A 20006-nucleotide genomic window follows, 5' to 3' on the forward strand; every position below is an offset into this window, starting at 1 on the left:
TTTCTTTCTTTCTTTCTTTCTTTCTTTCTTTCTTTCTTTCTTTCTTTTTTTTTTTGTGTACACCTGTGTAGGTATGTTTGCGTGAAGCTACATGCTCATCTGTGCATGTGGTAGATATACAGAGGTATGCTGGCCCAGCTACAGATGTGCAAGTGTGCGCAGACATGTTCTATCTATGTGAGAGGGCGTCTTGTATACCCAGGCTCTTTCCCCTGTATCCTGATGGCTCCCACAGGAATTAAAGATGACAACTTTGGTCACACGCAAGTCCTAGTCTCACCTCGGACCTGGAGCTGCCACATCTGGGCATCATGGTGGACAACCACGGGTACCAAGTATTCACCAGGCTCTACCCAATGCAAGGCCAAGGTGAGGTAGGCATGGGAATCTGTTGGGTGGAGAAAATGATGAGGGTCGCTAGCCTGCACAGGCTCCATCCAAGCTGTTCCCTTACCTTCAACTCCACCCCACCTCACAGCCTACCCTCCATGGCCTCATTCCCTCCCCGCTGCCACATACCATTGAAGGGCTGGAGGCGCCAGTCCCGCTGCACGGTGGGATTGGGACCAAGAGCAAAGCTGTAGGGACCATTCCTGTTGGCCAGGTCAGGGTCCTCACTGGCCCCATTCACAACCACACCATAGTCTTGTCGGGGTGTACAGAGGTGCCGGCTTGGCCCAGGGGCCAGAGTCAAGGCTGGGACAGGAGGGGCCTTCAGGAAATGGACCACAACGGTGGCAGAAGTGCTCAGTCCTGGCTCATCTGCATTGTTGAAGATGGGGATAAACTCTAGATAACCCAGGCTGGTCCCCATATACCCCACACCCCATCAGCCTTACTCTTCTGCTTTCCTTCATACTCCTGCACCCCAATTCCTTCTTCCTGTCCTGTCATTGCCCCCATCAGTCTCGTCCTCATCATGTCCTTCACCCTTTCACTATTTGAACAGCTATCAGGCCCACCTATATCTTTCTGGATGCCAAATCTATCTTACTGTGTGTGGATGCTACCGCTCAGACATGCCCTGGCTATGCAGAAGTACATCTGAATTCCATGGAACTCCTGCTGCACCCTTCCCGACTTGCCCTCCCAGAGCCAGCTGTACATCCTATTAATAATGCCATTCACAGCTCCCCCACCCCCACCCCTGGCTTCAGTGTCCCTCTTGGTCCATCTTAGCACTCCTGCCTCAGACACAGCTCCTGGCCCTCCTTCCGCCTTCCTAATCTAATGTCCATTGCCTTGTCTCTTCCTGGAGTTGGTAGCCAGAGAGTCCCACAGGACAGGGTTGGAGAATTTTGAACATCCACTTGAAGGGTGGTTTTCATATGAAGTTTTCAAGTGGAGCTGACGTCCCTGGAGAAGGACTCCACGGCTACTTGATCATACCTGTGTCCTGGGCCTCCACCAGCACTGTGTATGTGTCCCCAGGCTGGGCACCATGCAGGGACTGGGCTGTGTGGACCTCCCCTGAGACCTCTTTGATGCAGAGCCAGCCCTCTGAGTCATTGACCAGGGAGAACCTGAGGCCAAAAAGAAGGCGCATTTGGGGAGGCGTTGGAACAGTAAACCAGTTTCTGCCCAGAAATTCCCAGGATGGTGTGGCCTCATCAAATCCTGTATCCTCTCTGTGATTCGTGGACAACAACAGTGCTGGTGAGTCCACCAGCCCAGAATTTGCTGGTGATAGGGTGTTAGAACTGTGGGTAGGGGAAGGGTTATCAAAACCTGTCAGGGGTGTGAGGGGCAGCCTCTGGTTCAGCTTCCCTAGTCTGTAGCCTCCTGCCAAGAGGTCTGGAGGACTCAGCTCCAGGCATAGTTTCAGTCTGGGTGGAGGTGCTCCCTTAAGGAGGAATAGTTAGAGGTCCTGTGGGGACCTTCTACCACACCTGCCTACTCCTTCCAGCTCTGACCCTCCAGGAGTCAGAACCTTGGCATTAGTCATAGTTTGAGGAATATTTTAGGCCATAAAGATAATGGGTTTCTCTGGGGTGTTAAAGTCATCCTTGGGGAGCATGGGAAGTCCAGGCTAGGTAAGGGGAAGAGCTTTTTGGCTCACCTGAGGGTTCTGCTCACAGGGTCCGAGGGTTGGATGGTCAGCAGGAGGGAGCCAGCTGGAGCGCTGACTGGGATGCTGGTCTCATAGCTCTCCTGGTCCAGCCTGAGGGGTGGTGCCACCCTCTCCACCAGTATAGTCACCGTGGCTGTGGCTGCAGGGCCTGGGCCCGGGCCCACCAGTTCCTCTACGTTCCGCACTACCACCACCACCTTATGATCGGGGGCTGCCTCGTAGCTGAGGTTCTGGAAGCAGTGAGTTCTGGGTCACTGTGTGGGTCAGGGTGGCACACTTGTGACCCTTCCCCACCTGCCCACATCCTAACCTTTCGGAGTCTGAGCTGGACGTGATCAGAGTCTGGCTCCCAGGACAGGTCAAAGATCCCTTTTGGGTCTCCTTCTTCAATGGCAAAGTGCATACGGCGGAAGGCAGGTTCAAGGTCAGCATCAGCGGCTGTGAGTGTGGCCACCAGAGCCCCAGGCTTCACATCCTCCGGAAGACTTACAGGCCCAATCTGGAGAGACGGAGATGTTTGGTAAATACCACCAGCACCCTGCCAAGGATCTCCGCACCTCTGCATTGGCCTACCTGGGAAGTGACGAACTCAGGGGCGTGGTTGTTGACGTCTGTGACCACGACTGACACCTCACATGTGCTGTTGAGGCCTGATGCAGGAGAGGCTTTGTCAGTGAGGTTCCAGTAGGAGCAGAGGGGCAGAGGCCAAGGTCACGCACTACGGGGGTACTGCCGTACTTACCGCCCTCGGCACCTGCCAAGTCCACAGCCAGCACCTGCAGCAGGATGTTCTGGCCAGCGTGGAGTGGGGCAGTTCCCAGTGTCACACTGCCCGAGGTAGAATCTAACTCGAAGGCTCTTTCTTCAGCCCCCTCCTCAGGCTCAGGGCTCAGCAACTGATACACAATGTGGGAATTGGGTGATCCAGGGGCATCCAAATCCTCTGCTGACAGCTTGGCCACTTCAGTTCCTGTAAGATAAGAGCCCCATCCACTTGAGCTTGTGTCTGTGTATGTGTGTGTTTGTGCGGTAAGTATGTGTGTTTGCTCGTGTGAGTGTGGTAAGTATGTGTGTATGTGTGTGTGTGTCTGGTGTGTGTGTGTGGTGTGTATGTGTTTGTGTGTGAGTGTGTTTGTGTGTGATGTGTCTGTGTGAGTGAGGTATTCGGGGTGTGTGTGCGTGTGAATGTGTGTCTGCACACAAACACATGTGGTGTGTTTGGCTTTGATATATAACTCTGAAGCTAGATCTATCCCAAAGAAGCAAGATGGGATGGTTTCCACTCCTGACAAGGCCCATAACCCACCTGGGGGGCTGAGCTCAGGGATGCTGATTGTTGGGCCATGTGGGGAGCAGACAGGTGCATTGTCGTTCTCATCCATCACCACCACCTGCAACTCCAGGGGTTCTGCGTAGTCCTCTCCATGGGAATTCTGAGCTCGGACACGGAGCCGGTACTGTAGTGGGCAGTGGACAGCTTCAGAGCAGGGCCAAAGGTGCCTCCAGCCTACAGTGGATTGAAGTCCCATCTCCTCTGGGCTGTCCTCATTGCCTCAACATCTGTGGGGTGTAACAGAGCACGCTCCTGTCTGCCCAGGGGTTCCCTCTCACCTCACCTCAGCCTGGGCCTCCCGGTCCAGCTCCTCGGTTACACGGATCTTCCCCTCTGGATCCACGTCAAAGGGGCCTGGAGGCTGGCTCTCCAGTTGATAATGGGCATCTCCTCCACTCCAGCGCACCTGGGAGGAGGACAGAACATGAAGGCTCTCCAGGCAGAGAGGCAGACAGGATCTGTGTCAGTCTTTCTCCCCCAACTGCTTCCCAGGCAAGAAGGCTGGACCCTAAGAGCATGTGGCTTTCTGCTTGTGACAACCTGACCATGGTCCAAGCCTGAACCTTGCTTGAAGCGCCTAAATGAACAGGTTATTTTATTTTCTGCTTTCTCAGTCTGGGCCTGACCCCAAGGCATTGCTAGAAAAGGCCAGAGGCATTCCTGACTTGGGTGACAATCCCCATGGCAGTGAAAGTTGGCAGCTGTTTTCCCTGAGGAAGTCATAGGCAAGCTGGGGATGTCAGAACACAAACTCACACCTGCCAGAAGACAGCAGATGATGGACTGCAAGCCTATTTCCCAGGAAGGACTGCACACTTTATGGGGACATGAAGGAAGGAAAGGGGGTCAAGCTGAGTCCTGGACACTCCTCCCAAGTGTCTGTGTGGCTCAGCTGCACTAGCCATGGGGTTACTTCAGCCGCTGATAACCACTTCTCACCTGGGCAATGCTGTGTGGGTATGCAGCTCTGAGATTCTCAGCCAGGTGAACAGGCTCTAGGGGTGCCCACGTGCTCTCTACTATGGAGACCTCCACAGTGGCCATAGCCTGGTGGCCTAAGGGCTGGTCACCCTTGTCCTTGACCTGTACCAAGAGCTGGTAAGGTTCTTCAAGGGCATGGTCTAGGCTGGTGCTTCCTAGAAGGGATAAAAGGTCAGCTGAGTATGGACCCAGGCAGCAAGGCCCAAAGCATCTTCAGCCAGTACCAAACAGAAAGCCAAGCACATTACAGGTGTTCGAAAGACTCTTGGGGGTAGGAGAGATGGTTCAGTGTTCAAGAGCACTGGCTGCTCTTCCAGAGGACCCATGCTGTATTCCTAGCACCACATGGCAGCTAACAAGTGCTAACTACAGTTCCAGGGGGACCTGATGTCTTCTTTTGGTCTCTATAGGCATCAGGCATGCGTGTGACACATAGACATATCTATACCCATGTATACCTATATGTCTATTTTTCTCTTTTTCTCTCTCTAAATACATACACAAATAGTTTTTTAAGAGACTCACCCTCATCCCCCCCACCGAAAAAAAAAAAACTTGAAAAAAAAAAAGACTCAAAGAAGAAGCCAGGCAGTGGTGGTGCATGCTTTGATACCAGCTCTTGGGAGTCAGTGGCTTCTACGAGTTTGAGGCCAGCCTGGTCTACAGAACTTGTTCCAGGACAGCCAGGGCTACGCACTGAGAAACCTTGTCTTGAAAAACAAAACAAAACAAAACAAAACAAAACAAAACAAAACAAAACAAAACAAAACAAAACACCTACACCAAAAGCAAAAAAGACTCAAAAAGATAAAAAGAAAGAAAAATACTAAGAGATGAGATAGTCTTTTAAAGAACTATTTATTTTATTGTTTATTTATGTGTACGTGTATACCTGCATAAGTGCAAGTACCAGCAATGGCCAGAAGAGGGCATCAATTCCCAGGAACTGGAGTTACAGCATTCATGAAACAGCACTTGGGTGCTAAGTAATGGAACCCGAGGCCTCTGCAAGAGCAGCCAGTGCTCTTCACTACAGCATCGTCTCTCCTGTCGCCATTGTGAGCATTCAACTAGTACCTGACAGAGTGCAACTTCCGTAGTAAAAGGCTGATGGACCAGTGAAGTAATTGGATTACCAGGGTCAGGAGGAGGGCAGATAGGTAGGTGTTAGGCTGAAGGAATGGATGGTTGACTGGGTGGGAGTGTGGGTATAAGGATAGGAGGGTATATGGATTAGCAAATGTTGGGCAAACGGGCTGCACACATCATTTGGGGGCTAGGTGAGTGAAAAGGTGGTTAGCTGGGTTAAGGTATCACCGACTCACTTATCCTTCTAACCCTAACTTGTACCTCTAATCAAACTCACCAGAGGTCGATCTATCTTGATAGCATTCCCAAAGTATCTTAACTACAGCTTCTTCATCCATTCCTAGCTGATTTCTTATCTATCCCATTTCTAAACTCGCCGTACATAACCCGGCCTTGGCCTCTGCCTAGAATGCCCTTTTCTCTTTCATCTCAGCTCCAACCTACCCATCCCTTACAGCTTAGAGGACCCTTCTCCAGCATTCCCTGACCCTCCCTCCATCAAACCTGGTCCTTGCTTACCCTTGGGACTAAGGGCCAGAGCCCCGAGTCGAGGGTCCAGCTGGAACATGTCTGGTAAAGGCTGAGTTGGGGACTGGCTCAGAATGTGGAATCGAAGGTCTGAGTTAGCTGTGCCTGGTGCGTCCCCATCAGAAGCCTCGAGGAAGAGGAAGGGGACCCCTGTGGGTAGGGGTACACTGTAAGGGACAGTAGGGACAGGGAGTCTCCTGTACCTCCCACTCTTTTCCCAGAGCTTCCATCTATGCTCATCACCGTATATGGAGGTCTGGCAGTGAGCCTGAATTTCATCCCATTCCACAAATGAGCAAACTGAGACCCAAAGTAGATGGAACCATTAACGGAGCTGGAGAGCACAGAATGGGACAAACTTGGAGGACAAGCTTGAGCCCTGCTGATTTGTCAGTGGTAACTGTCTCTTTCCTGTCTGATGTTTCTATCAGAGTCTACCTGACCTCACCACACAGTGGTTGTCCTTGTCACTCACCAGGCCTGGTGCCCTGGCTCAGTTGAGCTCTGTAGATGTCTTGGGAGAATTGGGGTACCTGGTCATTCTCATCTTTCACATGCACAGTCACAAGCTGTGGACCCCACAAGACAAGTCCATCCCCAGACTCCAGGGTGACCTGGAAGGAAAGGGTAGTTGGTCCCCAGCTCTGTCTTGCCTGCTTGTCCATATGCCTTACTCTGTCATACCTGCAGTTGATACTCTTCCTTTTCCTCCCGATCCAGGGCCCTCGTTGCCACCAGAAAGCCAGAATCTAGATCCACAGAAAAGGGGTCTTGAGCTGCCATGTCTGTGTCCCCTGATAGGACAATCTGGCCTTCATCCCTCCCAAGGGGTAGTGGTAGCTGGTGGGAGAGAACAGAGGCAAAAGAACTAGGGGCAGGGCTAGACTCAGTGGTTCTCAGGGGCTGCATACTGATATCCTGCACATCACATATTTACCTTATGATTCACAACAGTAGCAAGTTAGTTATGAAGTGGCAATGAAACGGTTTTATGGTTGAGGTTTTCCAAAACATGAGGAACTATATTAAAGCATTGGAGTGTTAGGAAGGTTCAGAACCACTGGCCTAGAAGATACCACCTTGATCGACAGGCTCCATTTTATATATGGGGAAACTGAGTCTCAGAAGGAGGTGGCACCTGCGTGGGACCTCAAATCCGGTAAGTAAAGCCTTAGAGGTAGAATTTTCCTCTAGTACCTGATACTTCCCTATGCTCCCTGGTACCCTCTGTCCAAGCCTGGAACAGCTCCCCCAATGTGTCTTCTCCTTTTTAGACAAGGCCTCACGATGTAGCCTAGGCTGGCATCAAACTCTTCACCCTCTTTTCACAGCCTCTCCAGTGCTAGGACTGCAGGCACGTTCTGCCACACCCAGTACTGTCCTTTCTGTTCTTTAATTCAAAGCTCTGCTCTGGGACTAGACCCTTGTTAGTTACTCACACTGATCCACGCACTCTCTAGAAAGCAGGGCTCAGAGAAAAGCCATGACAGGAAAGAGAACTGGCCCTGCAAGTAGGAGACACATGATATTGAACGTAAAGGGGAGCCACCCTGTGCTCAGGCTCACCTTGATGATGTAAAAAGGAAAATTTCCAGCATAGTTTTCAGGGACTTCCACATGCAGCTCTGCCGGCTGGGACTCGGTGGTGAAAGCCTGTGGGGGAAATTCTCACCTTGTTCCATGGGCACTGGAGGAAGAGGGAATTGTCCCTTTCCCCAGCATACCAGGTCTTAGCCATCCATTCTAGTCTAAGGCTTCCTGCTTCCACAGCAGGCCCATAGCTCCGACTCTGAATTCCCAGTTCCCACACTAGTCTTGTGGATAATTCGATGAGTGTAGGCGGGAGTGGGGCCTCAGGTGCTAACCCCCAAGGTTGAGATCTAAAGGAAGACGCACGGCCCAGCTCACCTGAATAACAGAGAGGCAAAACAGCCACAACCAGGCAGAGATCATGGTCAAGGTGGGCCTGAGGGACATGGAAATGAGAATCTAGTGAAGAAGGGCAGGAGAAGGGCTCTACACCATCTATGTGGCCAGAGGGATCTCACTATGGCCTACTGTCCGCTTATCCATTTATTGGACTGTGGCTCTGTTGCAAATGTTCAACTTCTCCGTCAGACCAAGTGAAAAATCTCAGGCCCAACCATCCTGCCTCTTGGATCTTGCCCTTATAAACAGCTCCGTAGAAGTTTTCACCTCCAAGCCCCTTTCCCCTTCCTGCTACAGCCCTGTTCCCCACTTAGCTCCTAGATCCCCAGCGGGCAATTATTCAGCAGCCCACCAAATCACAGAAATGAGCAGTTGGACAGACAATAGCCACTTCCTCCAGTTGTTCCATGTTTCAGGCCAGGCTTGAATGGCGGAGCCTGGCCAAGGTCACGAAGGACTTGACCACGAGAGGAGTCCTTCTGGAAGAGAGGACCTGTGGCTCCGGCCTTGGGGATTATCCTGTTTCCCACCGCCACCTCCACACACAGACTGCCCCTGGGGCAGGACCTCTGTTCTCATCTTACATTTTGCAGATCTCAGCAGGAAGCTAAGAATGTGCAACACACACACACACACACACACACCGCTGTAAGCTGGATTTCTGAGTATTCTTACTCAGATATCTGAAGGATAGGGCAGCGTCCCTATTCCCAGCCTCAACCCTGCCCACCCAAGAAGCTCCCAGTCCTTCACCTACTGATGCCCAAAGCCTTTCCCTTGGTCCAGCTTCCAGGAGAGAGGGATCCTTCTTCAGGGAGCTCTGGCAAGTTGGGTTAGGTGGAGCAACACAAGGTGGACACTTAAGGAGGTAGGCGGTCCGGCCACACTTGCTCAGGAGTGGAAAATGCCACTGGGCCCATAGCAGCAGGCCTGGCTCTGTCTCGTCCCCCCACCCCCAAGTTACTTATTGACTTTGGAAATCCAGGACTGCTCAGCATCCGTGACTGCCAGCCCTAGGAGGTGGGCAGATCTTGCTCTGTCACTCCCACCTTGACACAGCCCAATGAGCACTTCCTAGCCCTCTGGGTTTGAATGTAACTTTTTTTTTTTTTTTTTGAGGCTTCAGACTAGACCCCACTTATTTGAGTGGTGGCCCCTGTAGTCAGATCTCTGCAAATACCGTTCCTTTTGCCTGAAATGCTCTTCCCACCCTTTATTAGGATAATAAGTACCTACTTATGCTTTAGCAACCAGAACAAAATCACCCCTTCTCCAGGAAAGCCCTTACACTAACAGACTGGATTACAACTACCTCTGGTAGTTTCCCCATTCCACGCCATGAGCTGCCTCTGCTGATGCACAGACGGCACCAGCTCCTCTGGGCAGGATATGACCTTTTCATGCCCCAAATATTGCCAAGTGGCTTGTGGAGCCAAGAGAAGGAATGAGAGTGAAACCCGAAGGGCAGATGACCCTAAGTGGGTGTTAGGAACTCTAGACCACACATTAGTGAGACCAGTGGATGGGACCAGACGCCTGAGAGGTTCCCCCAAAGCTCTTCAAGCCTCACAATGGCCCCTGAAACTGACAAGGGTGAAGCATTGAACCATCTCATGTGTGTAAGTAGAAAAGAGGAGATTGAGCCTGATCATGTGACGTTGAGGGAGTTAGTTGCCAGGCTGACCAGGGCCTCCTCACCTCCCCCATAAGGCCTGCCAAGCAGATCCAAGAGAGGCTTTGTTTACAAGGAGTCTCAGATGAGGGGAGAAGGTAAGAAGATCCTGGTTTCCCACCTCTCACTGTCCTTCCATGTTTTGGGGTCTTCTTTGAGGATTTTCATGGTGTGTCTGGTTAGTGTTCCAGGATGGAAGCTGGGCCAGGACAAGTTGAGTGTCTGCTTTGGGATCACTGAGGCACCAAGTCTGGGTTAGTACTATGTGTGTGTGGGGGTGCTGAAGGGGCTCTCACACATACTGAGTGCTTACTAACCAGCACCCAGACCATCTCTGAGCATATTCCATTGTTATTTCATCCACTTCATTCTGAAAAGGGAACTGTCCCCTTATCATACACAGAGGTACGGAGAGGCTAAGCACATTGCCCTTTGCCTAGGTTCCTCTTCAGGTTTGGGGACCTTCACCTGCAAGAGCAAGCTTTCCACATTTCTCTCTCTCTCTGTGTGTGTGTGTGTGTGTGTGTGTGTGTGTGTGTGTGTGCGCGCACACACATGCACGCATGCGTGCAAGCAACAGAAGCTTTGAGCAGTTAATACTGCCTGGGGAGGATGTGGGGAAGCCTCAGAGGTTCCCCTTAAGACATCCACTGAGGAGCTGCCTTCAAACCTTTTTTGAGCTGTAACTAGGGTTCTAACCAGGTTTGAAGGGATCCCAAGGGAATGAAGAAACATTGCCCCAGGCTTGTCGCAGGCTACCTCCAGGCTTTGGAAGTGAGCAGACCCACTTAGCCACTTCCTAGCATTCACCAAGTGGCAATGCTCGCTCCTAAAAGCATGTTCAGAAGTCCTCCTTAATCATGGGGGACACATTCCAAGACCCCCCAGTGGATGACTGGACCGTGGATAATACCAAACCTCCTATATATGGTGTTTCTTCCAACACATGCTTTTTCTCTTAAATGAAGCACCTTATAGCTTCTCTTTGGCATATATAAATTGCCAGTGTCACTACCCTATAAGGGTTGCCTGGTGACCAGCACTGTGTACAGGAGAGCTGACTTGCTAACTGAGATGTCTTCTAGGTGACTAACAGGTAGGTAGCATATACAGCATGGATACTCCTGACAGAGGCTGATTCACATCCTGAATGACTTAAGAATTAATCACATTATTTAGATCATTATCTAATTTAAAAGTTATGAATTATTGATTCCTAGCATTTTCCTCTTCATGTTTTTAGACTGTAGCCAGTCAAGGGTAACTGAAACAAGACATGCCAAAGAAACTGTAGGTAAGTGGAGACTCCTACACGTAAACTCCTATGAGGCCACCTGTGTCAAGAAGGGTGATGGAGGGATGAGGAGATGACTTAGTTTGTAAAGAATTAAAGACCTGAGTTCAGTTCCCAGCACCCATGTAAAAGCCAGGTGAAATTCTTGTAACCTTAGCGCTGGGAAAGTGGAGACAGGGGGATCCTTGGGGCTTGCTGGTCAGTTGACCTATCCAATCGCTAAGCTACAGGCTCAATGGGAGACCCTGTTTGAAAGAATATGGTGGAAAATTGGGGAAGACACCTGACATCTACATTTGGTCTCCAAATACACACCAGCCTGTGTACATACATACACAGTCACAGTGACATATAGCGAAACACACACAGAGGAAGGGAGGGAGGGAAGGAGGGAGAGAAAAAGAGTCTCGAAGAATTGGCCTGATGGTAATCTCAGATACTCAGTAGGCCAAGACATGAGGACTGCCAAGTTCTAGGCCAGCTTGGGCAATTTAGAGAGACCCTATCTTAAAACGAATTGGCTGAAGTAGCTAAGTGGTAGAGAACGTTCCTAAAAGAATGTGTCAGGCTCCAGGTTCTGTTCAAAAAAATGTAATATAGGGAGTCATATGCTCCACTCCTGGGAGGGCCTGAATGGATGGGGAGGCAGTGATGGCAGACAGAAGGACACATTCCTATACAAATGTGAATGTGAAATCTGCTTTCCAGACAGGGAGAGCTCTAGGGAGCTGTCCTTGCCAAAGACAAAACTAGTCAGTGTGTTAGCACAGGCACTCGTAGAGGGGAGAACACTGAGCCCTGTAGCAAAACTTCAGCCAGGAAGTGGAGAAGCCAACAGGACCTGAGTGTGCCTCCCTCAACACCCACTCTTAAACACCAGCCACCTTACCCGCATCTCTGAAGTCTTCCTTCCATGTCCCTACTTTGGCTGATTTCCACCTGTTAGAAGGAACAGGGCGGAAAAAAATGCTGCAGAGTCAGGGCCTACAATCTCATCAGGCTGTGAGATCCAAAGCAGAGTGTGTGTCCTTGGGCAGCCTCAGTTTCCCTTTAAGCATGGAGAAGCAATAGAATTTTTCAGTCAGCTAGACAATGCCAGGCCCCAGTGCAGAAGGATAACGGGCTGGGAGGGGGTTTTGTCTCCTGCTTCTTGAATGCTTCTCCTAACCATCATAGGCTTCCCACCTGTTCCCTCCACTGTGCTGGTTATATCCATCAAGATTATATTAGGACCATCAAGACCACACAGTAAGCCATAGGGGCAGGGAGCCCTTATCTCTCCATTTCAGAAGCTCTTTCTGCTCTTGAAACCACTGTGAAGGAAACATACTCAACAGTCCTGGCTGTCAGGAAATAGTGTTTATTACAAAAATCTGCATGTAAACAAACAGCAGCCCCCCAGAGCAGCCTCACTCCAGGGCACATGTCCGCACGTGGAAAAAGGCAGAGCCCTGTCTGCAAGCTGGGTTCAGGCTGCCTGGTATGCATATGGGCCTGCCCATGCATCTCACAGTCAGCTGCCTTCCTGGTCAGCACTGCCTGTCTGTCCATGACCACGAGACAGGGCATGCACAGCTGACCGTTCCGAGAATCACAGAGGGCGGGCCAGCTCTGAGGCAGCTAGAGCAGTTAGCTGGGCCAGTCCCTCCACCCATCCACTGGCCCACTCAGCAAGGGGCCCACTGGGCCTTAGAGCACAGAGAGGTCATGGCAGGACTTGGACTTGGCACGGAAGGCCATCTTGCGGCTGTTTCGAGCTACGATGCGGCCCAGAAAGCGTTTGGCTTTCTTGCCAAGGCTCTCCCGTCGCCGAGTGCCGGCTTGCCGCCGGGCATTATCCTCCTTGCTGTCCCTCCGTAGGCGTATCTGGCGCACAACACCCTCAAACAGCGCCTGGACATTGTGATGCAGTGCTGCCGACGTCTCGATGAACTTGCAGTCGAAGACCACTGCGCAGGCTCGGCCCTCTGTATGGTGGGGGCAGACACGTGGCAGTGAACAAGGAGCAGAGGATGCCAACTCAGACCCTGACCATATCTGGCAGCTACAACTCAAGGACTCCCTACTAATGGAAGAAGAAACCCTAAATCCTTCCTAGAGACACAGGGATCCCAGATCCTGTCCTGAGAGTCCCAAACATTGCTGGAGTCACTTGATGGGCCGACTATGCCCCCAATATTTATGGTGGGCCACGTAAAAGCATTCATTTATTCAAAGCCCATTGTTTAAAGTGTAATCTGTAATAGTGGACCAAGGCAAGAGAAAACTATTTGACAGTTAAGTATTTTATGATTTGCTATTACAACGAATGGCCCAGTAGATTGGGGTGGGGGTAAGGTCACTAAGTTTGAAGTACTCAGTACTGCATGCCCCAACGGAGGATGCTGAAGCCTGGTGAGGAAGGACCAGGCTTACTCTGAGATCAGTGGGGCCTGGAATCGGGTTCTGACCCCCTGATTCTCTATATGTCCTTCCATTTCATCAGTCCCACCCATGTCTCCTGTCAGGCATGGACAGCTGAAGAAGGTGCTTGTGTGCCTCCATTCCCCTAGCAGATCTGTTTTCTTTCCTTTCCCTTTGTTTTAGGTAGGCCTTTGGGAACTGACGGACCAGCAGCATCTCCCCCACCCTCCAACACCAAGTTTTCTTCCTGAACATTTTTAGCCACTGATGATCCCCAGGGACTCATGCTGAGCCAAGACTAGCTGGCCCACAGCCCAGCCAGGATCTCCCTCCCTTTCCTGACCCAATGCCTACTCACCATCCACGGAGACCTCACGAGAGCGCACCAGGTCACTCTTGTTGCCCACGAGGATGATGGGCACGTTGTCTGTCTGCCGTGCCCGCCGCAGCTGGACCCGAAGTTCTGAGGCTTTCTCAAAGCTGCCCTTGTCCGTTATTGAGTATACAATGACGTATGCATCCCCCATGGCCATGCAGTGGCCAGGCAGCCAGCAGCCCCCATCCTGGAGGGGACACAAACACACACACACACAACCCTGTAATTTCCATCGAGACCCTTCCTCGGCTTTGCTTCTCCTCATGCCCTGTGACCCACCCTGGATCCTACCTGTTCCCAAATGTCATAGACCATGAGCGATGCTTCTTCTCCATCCACGGTGATAGAACGGTCATACGTATGCCCTAGGGAGGGAGCCAATAGCGAAGTTATCAGTTGGCTGTCAAAACTTCCCAGTGTCCACTTCTTCTGAGCACACCTCCCACCTCTCAGAGTCCTTGACGACTCTCCTCTACTAGCGGATGGTTGCTATGTTCAAACAACACGACAAGCCTGGGAGCTGAGGGCTGGAGGGCATGGTATGCCTGACCTCCACCTCTATGTCCCCAAACTAGTGAAGTACTGGGTGTCCAGGGCTCCCTGCCCTCCTGCTGTCTGGGCATAGGGTGGGCGTGATCAGACTGGCTGGAGTTAGCACAGTGCCTGCAGCAGTCCCCTGGAGACCTTGACCACTTAACTTTCCTCTCCTAGAAACTTCTGATTTTGTCCCTACCACCTCTGGCAGGAAGAAATGTCCTTCCCCAAGTCACAGAGGAGTCATATCCAGCACCCGACTCTTCTATTCTGGGCACTTCTCCCCCATCAAGGATTGGCACGTGGGAAGGGGAGAGGTTGGGGCGGGGAGTGAGTAAGGGTAAGTGGCTTTTTCTCCTCCAGTCTCTCCATGATTATGAAAGTGCCTTGAAATCTCACAGTACTCGCCACTTTTAGTTCAGGCCCCTGTCTCCCAACTATCTTTCTCTGAACAGCCCAATTCTCTCACCTGCGGCTTCTGCTTCAGGCCCGTCTTCTATACCACCAAAGATGCGCGCCAGAGCGCTCTTGCCCACACCAGGCGCCCCGAGCAGCAGCACTTTGTAAACTCTCTCCTCCGAGCCGCTGCCTCCAGAACTGATGGAGTCAGAGGAGCCTTCGGGCCAGTCTAGCCTCTGCCCTTGCGTCCGAGTTCCTGCAGCAGTCGTTGCCAGGGAGCCCGGGGCTAGCGCCGCCTGAAGGTCCCGCTCGTCCACCGGCATGCTCCTGCGGTGCAGTGGGGGTGCCGGGCCCCAAGGGGTGCTGCCCCGACGGCGGTCGCGCTCCCGGCCCGCGCTGCGGCTCCCGCCCACCCCACTGCCGCCATTCAGAGTCATCGTGTTGGACGCCGTCTGGGGAACCAGGAATCGGGATGGTAGCTCTACTGCAGGAGCAGGAGGGGACCCTGGAGTCAAGAAAGATGCTCAGGATGAAGGACCTGCCAGCCACGAGGTCTCTACGCCTTAATCAATAACCTAGCTGGACCTGGGTCCCCATCCATCCCCCAGCCCAGATGGTGTCGTCCACCCTGCTTTGTCAGGACACTCACCAACTCTCACACAGATGCTATCAGAACCTGGTCAGCGCTCCAGCACAGACCACTGGCGGATCAGAAAGAAGGCACTCGCAGAGCCCTGTTCAGGCAGATAATCGGACCCTCGTGTGTTGCCAGGACAGAGGCCCTTTTCTCCTCTGCTCCCTTCTCAGGCTCTCAGCTGGCGCTAGGTCGCAGCTCTAGGGCCTTCTATTTAAACCTCCACTAGCCTGGCTGCCGCCCTCACCCCTACCCCCGCTCCCGCCCCCGCTCCCGCCCCCGCCCCCGCTCCCTCCCCCGCCCCATCCTCCCTGGTCCACGCTGCTGCGAAGCTGACGCATCCACCCGCCCCCGGGAATCCCCCACCTCCCTGCTAGGACCTTAAACCCGCCAGGGGCGGGGCAGGTAGCTGGGAAGAGGCGGGGGTGGGGGTTGGGGGTGGGGGGATAGAGGTGCGGAGTGTGTATTGAGGCGGGTGTACAGCGTGGTGGTGCCAGTAGTGGGGTAACTGGACCAGTAAAGTACAACTCTTTCTGGAGAAAAATTAGGTCTGTCCCTTTAAGAATGAATCCTTCCTGAGCTCAGTCCTGGCCTGTTACCCAAGCCAACAGACAAGTTATTGACTGGACACACTCAGAGTCCATGGGACCTATTCCTCCAGGCATGGACCCTAGCCAGAATTTAGAGGGTCCTAAACTGCCCCCCCCCCCCCTGTTTGACTGGCCTTCATGTTGAAGGTTGTGTCATCCACGAATCGCTGGGGTTCCTTAGAAGGTTGGGGGGGGGGGGGCAATGGAATTTTCTGTTTGAGCCTACTAGGTGCTTGTCTCCTGGCTAGAAACTACAGAGCTAGAAAAAAAGGAAAACACAAACTCATTTCCCCACCCTAACTCGAAGCATGCCAAGCAGCTGCCAGTAACTGCTAAAAATATCTAATCCTGGCTCTAGCCATTTTGCTTCTGGGCATGAGGTTGCCCAGAGTCGGTGAGATCCAGGCTGACAGTGGGGGACTCCAGAGGGAGCCAGCCCCTTTATAGCCTTCAAGTTCTTGCTCCTTAGCTCAAAGATGGGCCTTTTGCTCCTAAACATCGCACCTAGGAGGGGCATAAATTGCAGGGTGTGGCAAGGGGTGGCTTTCAGGCACTATGTCTCAGGGCCTTGGGTCTGTTTAAGACTCACTTTCTTCATTGCACTGAGCCATGCTGAGTGCCTGTGTGCCAGACCCTTTAATCAATGGCAAAAATAGATGTAGTGCCACCACTGCCTTGGAGTCCCCCTTTTCAGACATTGGGTGAAAACTGGGATAGTCTCAGCGGGAAGGAGGGGTGATGAGGTGTGCCTGGGTGCCTAGTCCTGGGTCTGCCTCTCTCCCAGACTCAAGGTACCAAGCCCTGAATTGGATATCATGACCTGCTCCTTCCTTGTTCATGTCTAGGGTGAAGACTGGGCAAATTGTGATGTAGTCTGTCTGTCTGACTGATTATCTGTCTGTGTACAGGCTATGACGTACAGGGACAGGGACTCACTCTTAGGCTCTTGTGATGACTGCAGTGGGGGTGGAAGGGCACCCATTTGGGGCTCAGGTGACAAATCATAGATGGACCTTAGTAGACTGTAGCATGTTGCCATGGAGACTTGAGCCAGACTTTCTGCTGCTGCGTCAGTCTCCTTGGCAACACCCAAGAAGGCCTTGAATTGAGGAAACTGGCTAGGGGACAGGTTAGGAAGTTTATGATGCAGGGCCCTCTTGTCCTTAAGGCCCTTGAAGTAAGCAGAAGCTGAGCCAAGGTGTCTGCTTATGTGTCCTTTCCATGAAGGGGGGGGGGGGATCCTGGAGGCCTGGGAAGTCCATGCTGGTTTTTGTTCCTTGGATAAGGGTTGGTGGGAAGAGGGGGTCAGGGGCTTCAGCCTTTCCTGACAGGATCTAGAGTCAGCACACCACTTCCAAGCAGGAACCCTAGTTGGCTGTTTATGACACATACACCCCCACGACACACACATACGGCGTGTCTGGAAAGAACCCTGAGGTGTCCAGGAGAACGTCTGGCAGAGGACAGGTGTAGGATAGCGGAGACCTTCCTGGAAGGGGCCATACAGAGAAACAGGGCTGACTTCCCCTCTGGTAATCTGAGCTTTTGACCTCAACAGTGTATCTTCTTTGCCAAGGCAACGACATCCACACAGAGCCACTCAGACCCCAGGTATTCCTGTGGCCATGCCAACAGGCCAGAGATGATCATCACAAGCCTAGGTATAGCCAGAAGCCCCACGATCCAATATCAGGACATGACCTTAACATCAGTTTCTGCTACATTCCTGCCACCTGGTCCCACAAGGAACAAACTGAGGTTGGAACTAGCTCTGTACTTTGTTAGCAGTGTCACCTTTGTTGATTTGTCCGAGCTGAGCCTCAGTTTCCTTCTGTGTAGACCAAGGATAATGTGTCCGTACCTCTGAGACGCAGCATGAAATGTGGAGATAAGGCCTTTGGCTCAACAGTGGCATATATTGCTATCTTAGCAGGCACGTTTATATTCTCATTGTCCTTGGTTGCACAGGGCAGGCTGAGTGAATCTGTGGACTGTCTTTTGCTTCTGCTTCAATGTCTTCAGGATAATGTTCTGTCCCGAGGAAGGTCAGGAGATGAACAATGCAGATAACTCTATTACCTAATCTCTTTGGGGTCTTCCCCTCTGCCTCAGGTGTTGAAAAGAGAACTGGGTTGGTTTGAGGGTTAATCTCCTTTGCCAACTTGACTGTATTTAGAATTGCCACGGAAACTTCTGGGTGCATCTACAGGTCTTTTCTGAAAGGAAGAGCCATCTTGAATGCGGGTAGTGTCGTTCCATGGATTCGGGTCCAAGACGATAAAAAGGAGAAAGTGAGTGGAGGACAGGCACTCATTTCACTTTGCTTCCCAGTTGTGGATGCAATGTGACCAGCTCCCTCACTTGCCCGAAGCCATGCCTTCCTTACCATGAAGTATATCCTCAATCCAAAATAAACCCCTCCTTCCCTCAATTGGTTCTTGTCAGGTATGTGTCACACCAGGGAGAAAAATAACGAATACAGCTGGGCTTCAGCATCCCCAACCTCCCTTACACTGCATCCCTCTTGCTTCAGGGGCCCCTGCTGTTCTGTGACTCAATCCATTCATTTCACTGAGCTGTGCTAAGTACCTGTGTGCCAGACCCTTCTGTCAAGGGCAGGATGATGGGAGAAAATAAGTGCTCTATGTGTCATCTAACCCCCGAGGCCATCTCAGTTAGCTGTGGTTTGTTATTCCCATTGTGTAGATATAGTAACGGAGGCTTGAGGGATCACAGTCCAGAAATAGCAGACCTAGACATATGTGGTGGAAGGGCTCAGAGACCTTAAATGTTATCCTTCCCCCACCACTACTGTGCCTTCACAGCACAGCTGAGGTTCCAGAAAGTTCTTTGGGAGCTGGTCCAGTATTCACAGATGGTGTCCTGCAGACCCCCACCAGTAGCCAGGCACAGATGAGTCAAGAATGTCAAAAGGACTGAAATGCCAGCAGCTTGATGTCTCTCACCCCAGTGGCCTGGCTACCAGGAAGACCAGCAGAATGACTCAAAAGCAACTTCCTACCCTTAACATGGCTGAATACAGATATCATGGCCACCTCAGATGAGCTTGCCAAGCTGAGGTTCAGCTATGGTGAGGCCTACAGTTTAGGAAGGATCTTTGGGCCTAGTCACTCTGGTGGGTCACCCCATTTCTGAGGATAGGAGCTGGGGTCTGGAATGGGTTTAGGTCTCTGGGACGGAGGCAAGGGAGCAGTAGTTTTATCTGTAGCTGGAAGCCTTTATGATAGTCTCCTAGATCATTCCTCACCTGCGAAGTGTAGATAAGGAAGAAAAGCAACACATGGACCAAGGTGATTTGCTGAGCTGGACTTGGTGGCACCCGTCTATAATCCCAGTACTCAGGACTGGATCTGAGGCAGCCTGGGCTATCCGTTGAGTTCAAAGCCAACCTGGGCTACACAAATAGGGAGACCCTGACTCAAGAAACCAAAACAAACAATCGAACAAGCAAACAATTTGACAGCTCTTTAAAGGCTCAGGCTCCCTGATGATGATCCATGAGGACACTGCCCACAGTTACGTCTGGGCTCCAACAGGGAAGGGCATTCCCATCAGAGAAAAAAGACAGAAGCAGGAAATCCTGAGGTGGAGTCCTGGGGAAGAGCTTCCAACTGGCTAAGATCTAAGACAGACGGTCTCTCTGGATGACAAAGTGCACTCTGGGCAGGGGGCCAACAGGAGGCAGAAGCCCCAGACATGACTATCATCTTAGAGATCTGAGCTTCTCTCACTCAGCACTTGTGGTGATATAAACCCAGGGAGGGCTGATGGTAGGGGTTCCCCATGATCCTTTCAGGAGAGAAAAGGAGTATCACTGTCGTGACCTGGGGAATAGACTAAGCAGCACCACCACTGGGCAAATAAGAGTCACAGCAACAGGCTAAATCAGCACACACAATCCACCTCCCTGTGCCAACCCCTCAAACCTGAGCTCACTTTAGACTAATCTCCAGTGGACAGAGAAACACACCAGACGGTGGGACTTCTCCATAATACCTCTCCTGGATTTGGTTTTTAAGGTCAGTATTAAGATGTAGGAGGCTGGGTGCTATAGCCTGTATCTGAAAAGATTCCTAAGGTCCAAGTGTCAAAGGATTATACTGCCAAGTGGAGCTACAGGGAAACGGTGGAAACTTTAAGAGACTGGGTATA

General features: G+C 51.7%; 2 protein-coding genes across 2 annotated transcripts in view; both read right to left on the reverse strand.

Moving 5' to 3' along the window:
* Cdh16 (cadherin 16) overlaps window positions 1–8735 on the reverse strand; it is a 9683-nt gene extending 948 nt beyond the window's left edge. Inside the window, exons 1-16 of the mRNA XM_055621417.1 lie at window positions 8689–8735; window positions 7911–7968; window positions 7569–7655; window positions 6687–6842; window positions 6478–6616; window positions 5994–6152; window positions 4344–4540; window positions 3688–3810; window positions 3378–3528; window positions 2814–3041; window positions 2645–2721; window positions 2382–2570; window positions 2060–2301; window positions 1390–1523; window positions 520–762; window positions 281–388 (exon numbers count right to left, since the gene is read on the reverse strand). Of these exons, the coding sequence (XP_055477392.1) occupies window positions 281–388; window positions 520–762; window positions 1390–1523; window positions 2060–2301; window positions 2382–2570; window positions 2645–2721; window positions 2814–3041; window positions 3378–3528; window positions 3688–3810; window positions 4344–4540; window positions 5994–6152; window positions 6478–6616; window positions 6687–6842; window positions 7569–7655; window positions 7911–7955 (2278 nt within the window). The 5' untranslated portion in view covers window positions 7956–7968; window positions 8689–8735. The remainder of the gene's footprint in view (window positions 1–280; window positions 389–519; window positions 763–1389; window positions 1524–2059; window positions 2302–2381; window positions 2571–2644; window positions 2722–2813; window positions 3042–3377; window positions 3529–3687; window positions 3811–4343; window positions 4541–5993; window positions 6153–6477; window positions 6617–6686; window positions 6843–7568; window positions 7656–7910; window positions 7969–8688) is intronic.
* Window positions 8736–12250: 3515 nt separating this feature from the next.
* Window positions 12251–15480, reverse strand: Rrad (RRAD, Ras related glycolysis inhibitor and calcium channel regulator). Its single transcript, XM_055621257.1, has 5 exons — window positions 15259–15480; window positions 14680–15114; window positions 13968–14041; window positions 13659–13863; window positions 12251–12864 (listed from the first exon to the last, which is right to left on the reverse strand). Exons 2-5 carry the CDS (start codon window positions 15044–15046, stop codon window positions 12587–12589), a joined length of 924 nt encoding a protein of 307 aa, XP_055477232.1. The 5' UTR covers window positions 15047–15114; window positions 15259–15480; the 3' UTR covers window positions 12251–12586.
* Window positions 15481–20006: the final 4526 nt, after the last annotated feature.

This window comes from Psammomys obesus, unplaced genomic scaffold, assembly GCF_907164565.1.
Source record: "Psammomys obesus unplaced genomic scaffold, mPsaObe1.curated_primary_1811, whole genome shotgun sequence".
Classification (NCBI taxonomy): Eukaryota; Metazoa; Chordata; class Mammalia; order Rodentia; family Muridae; genus Psammomys; species Psammomys obesus.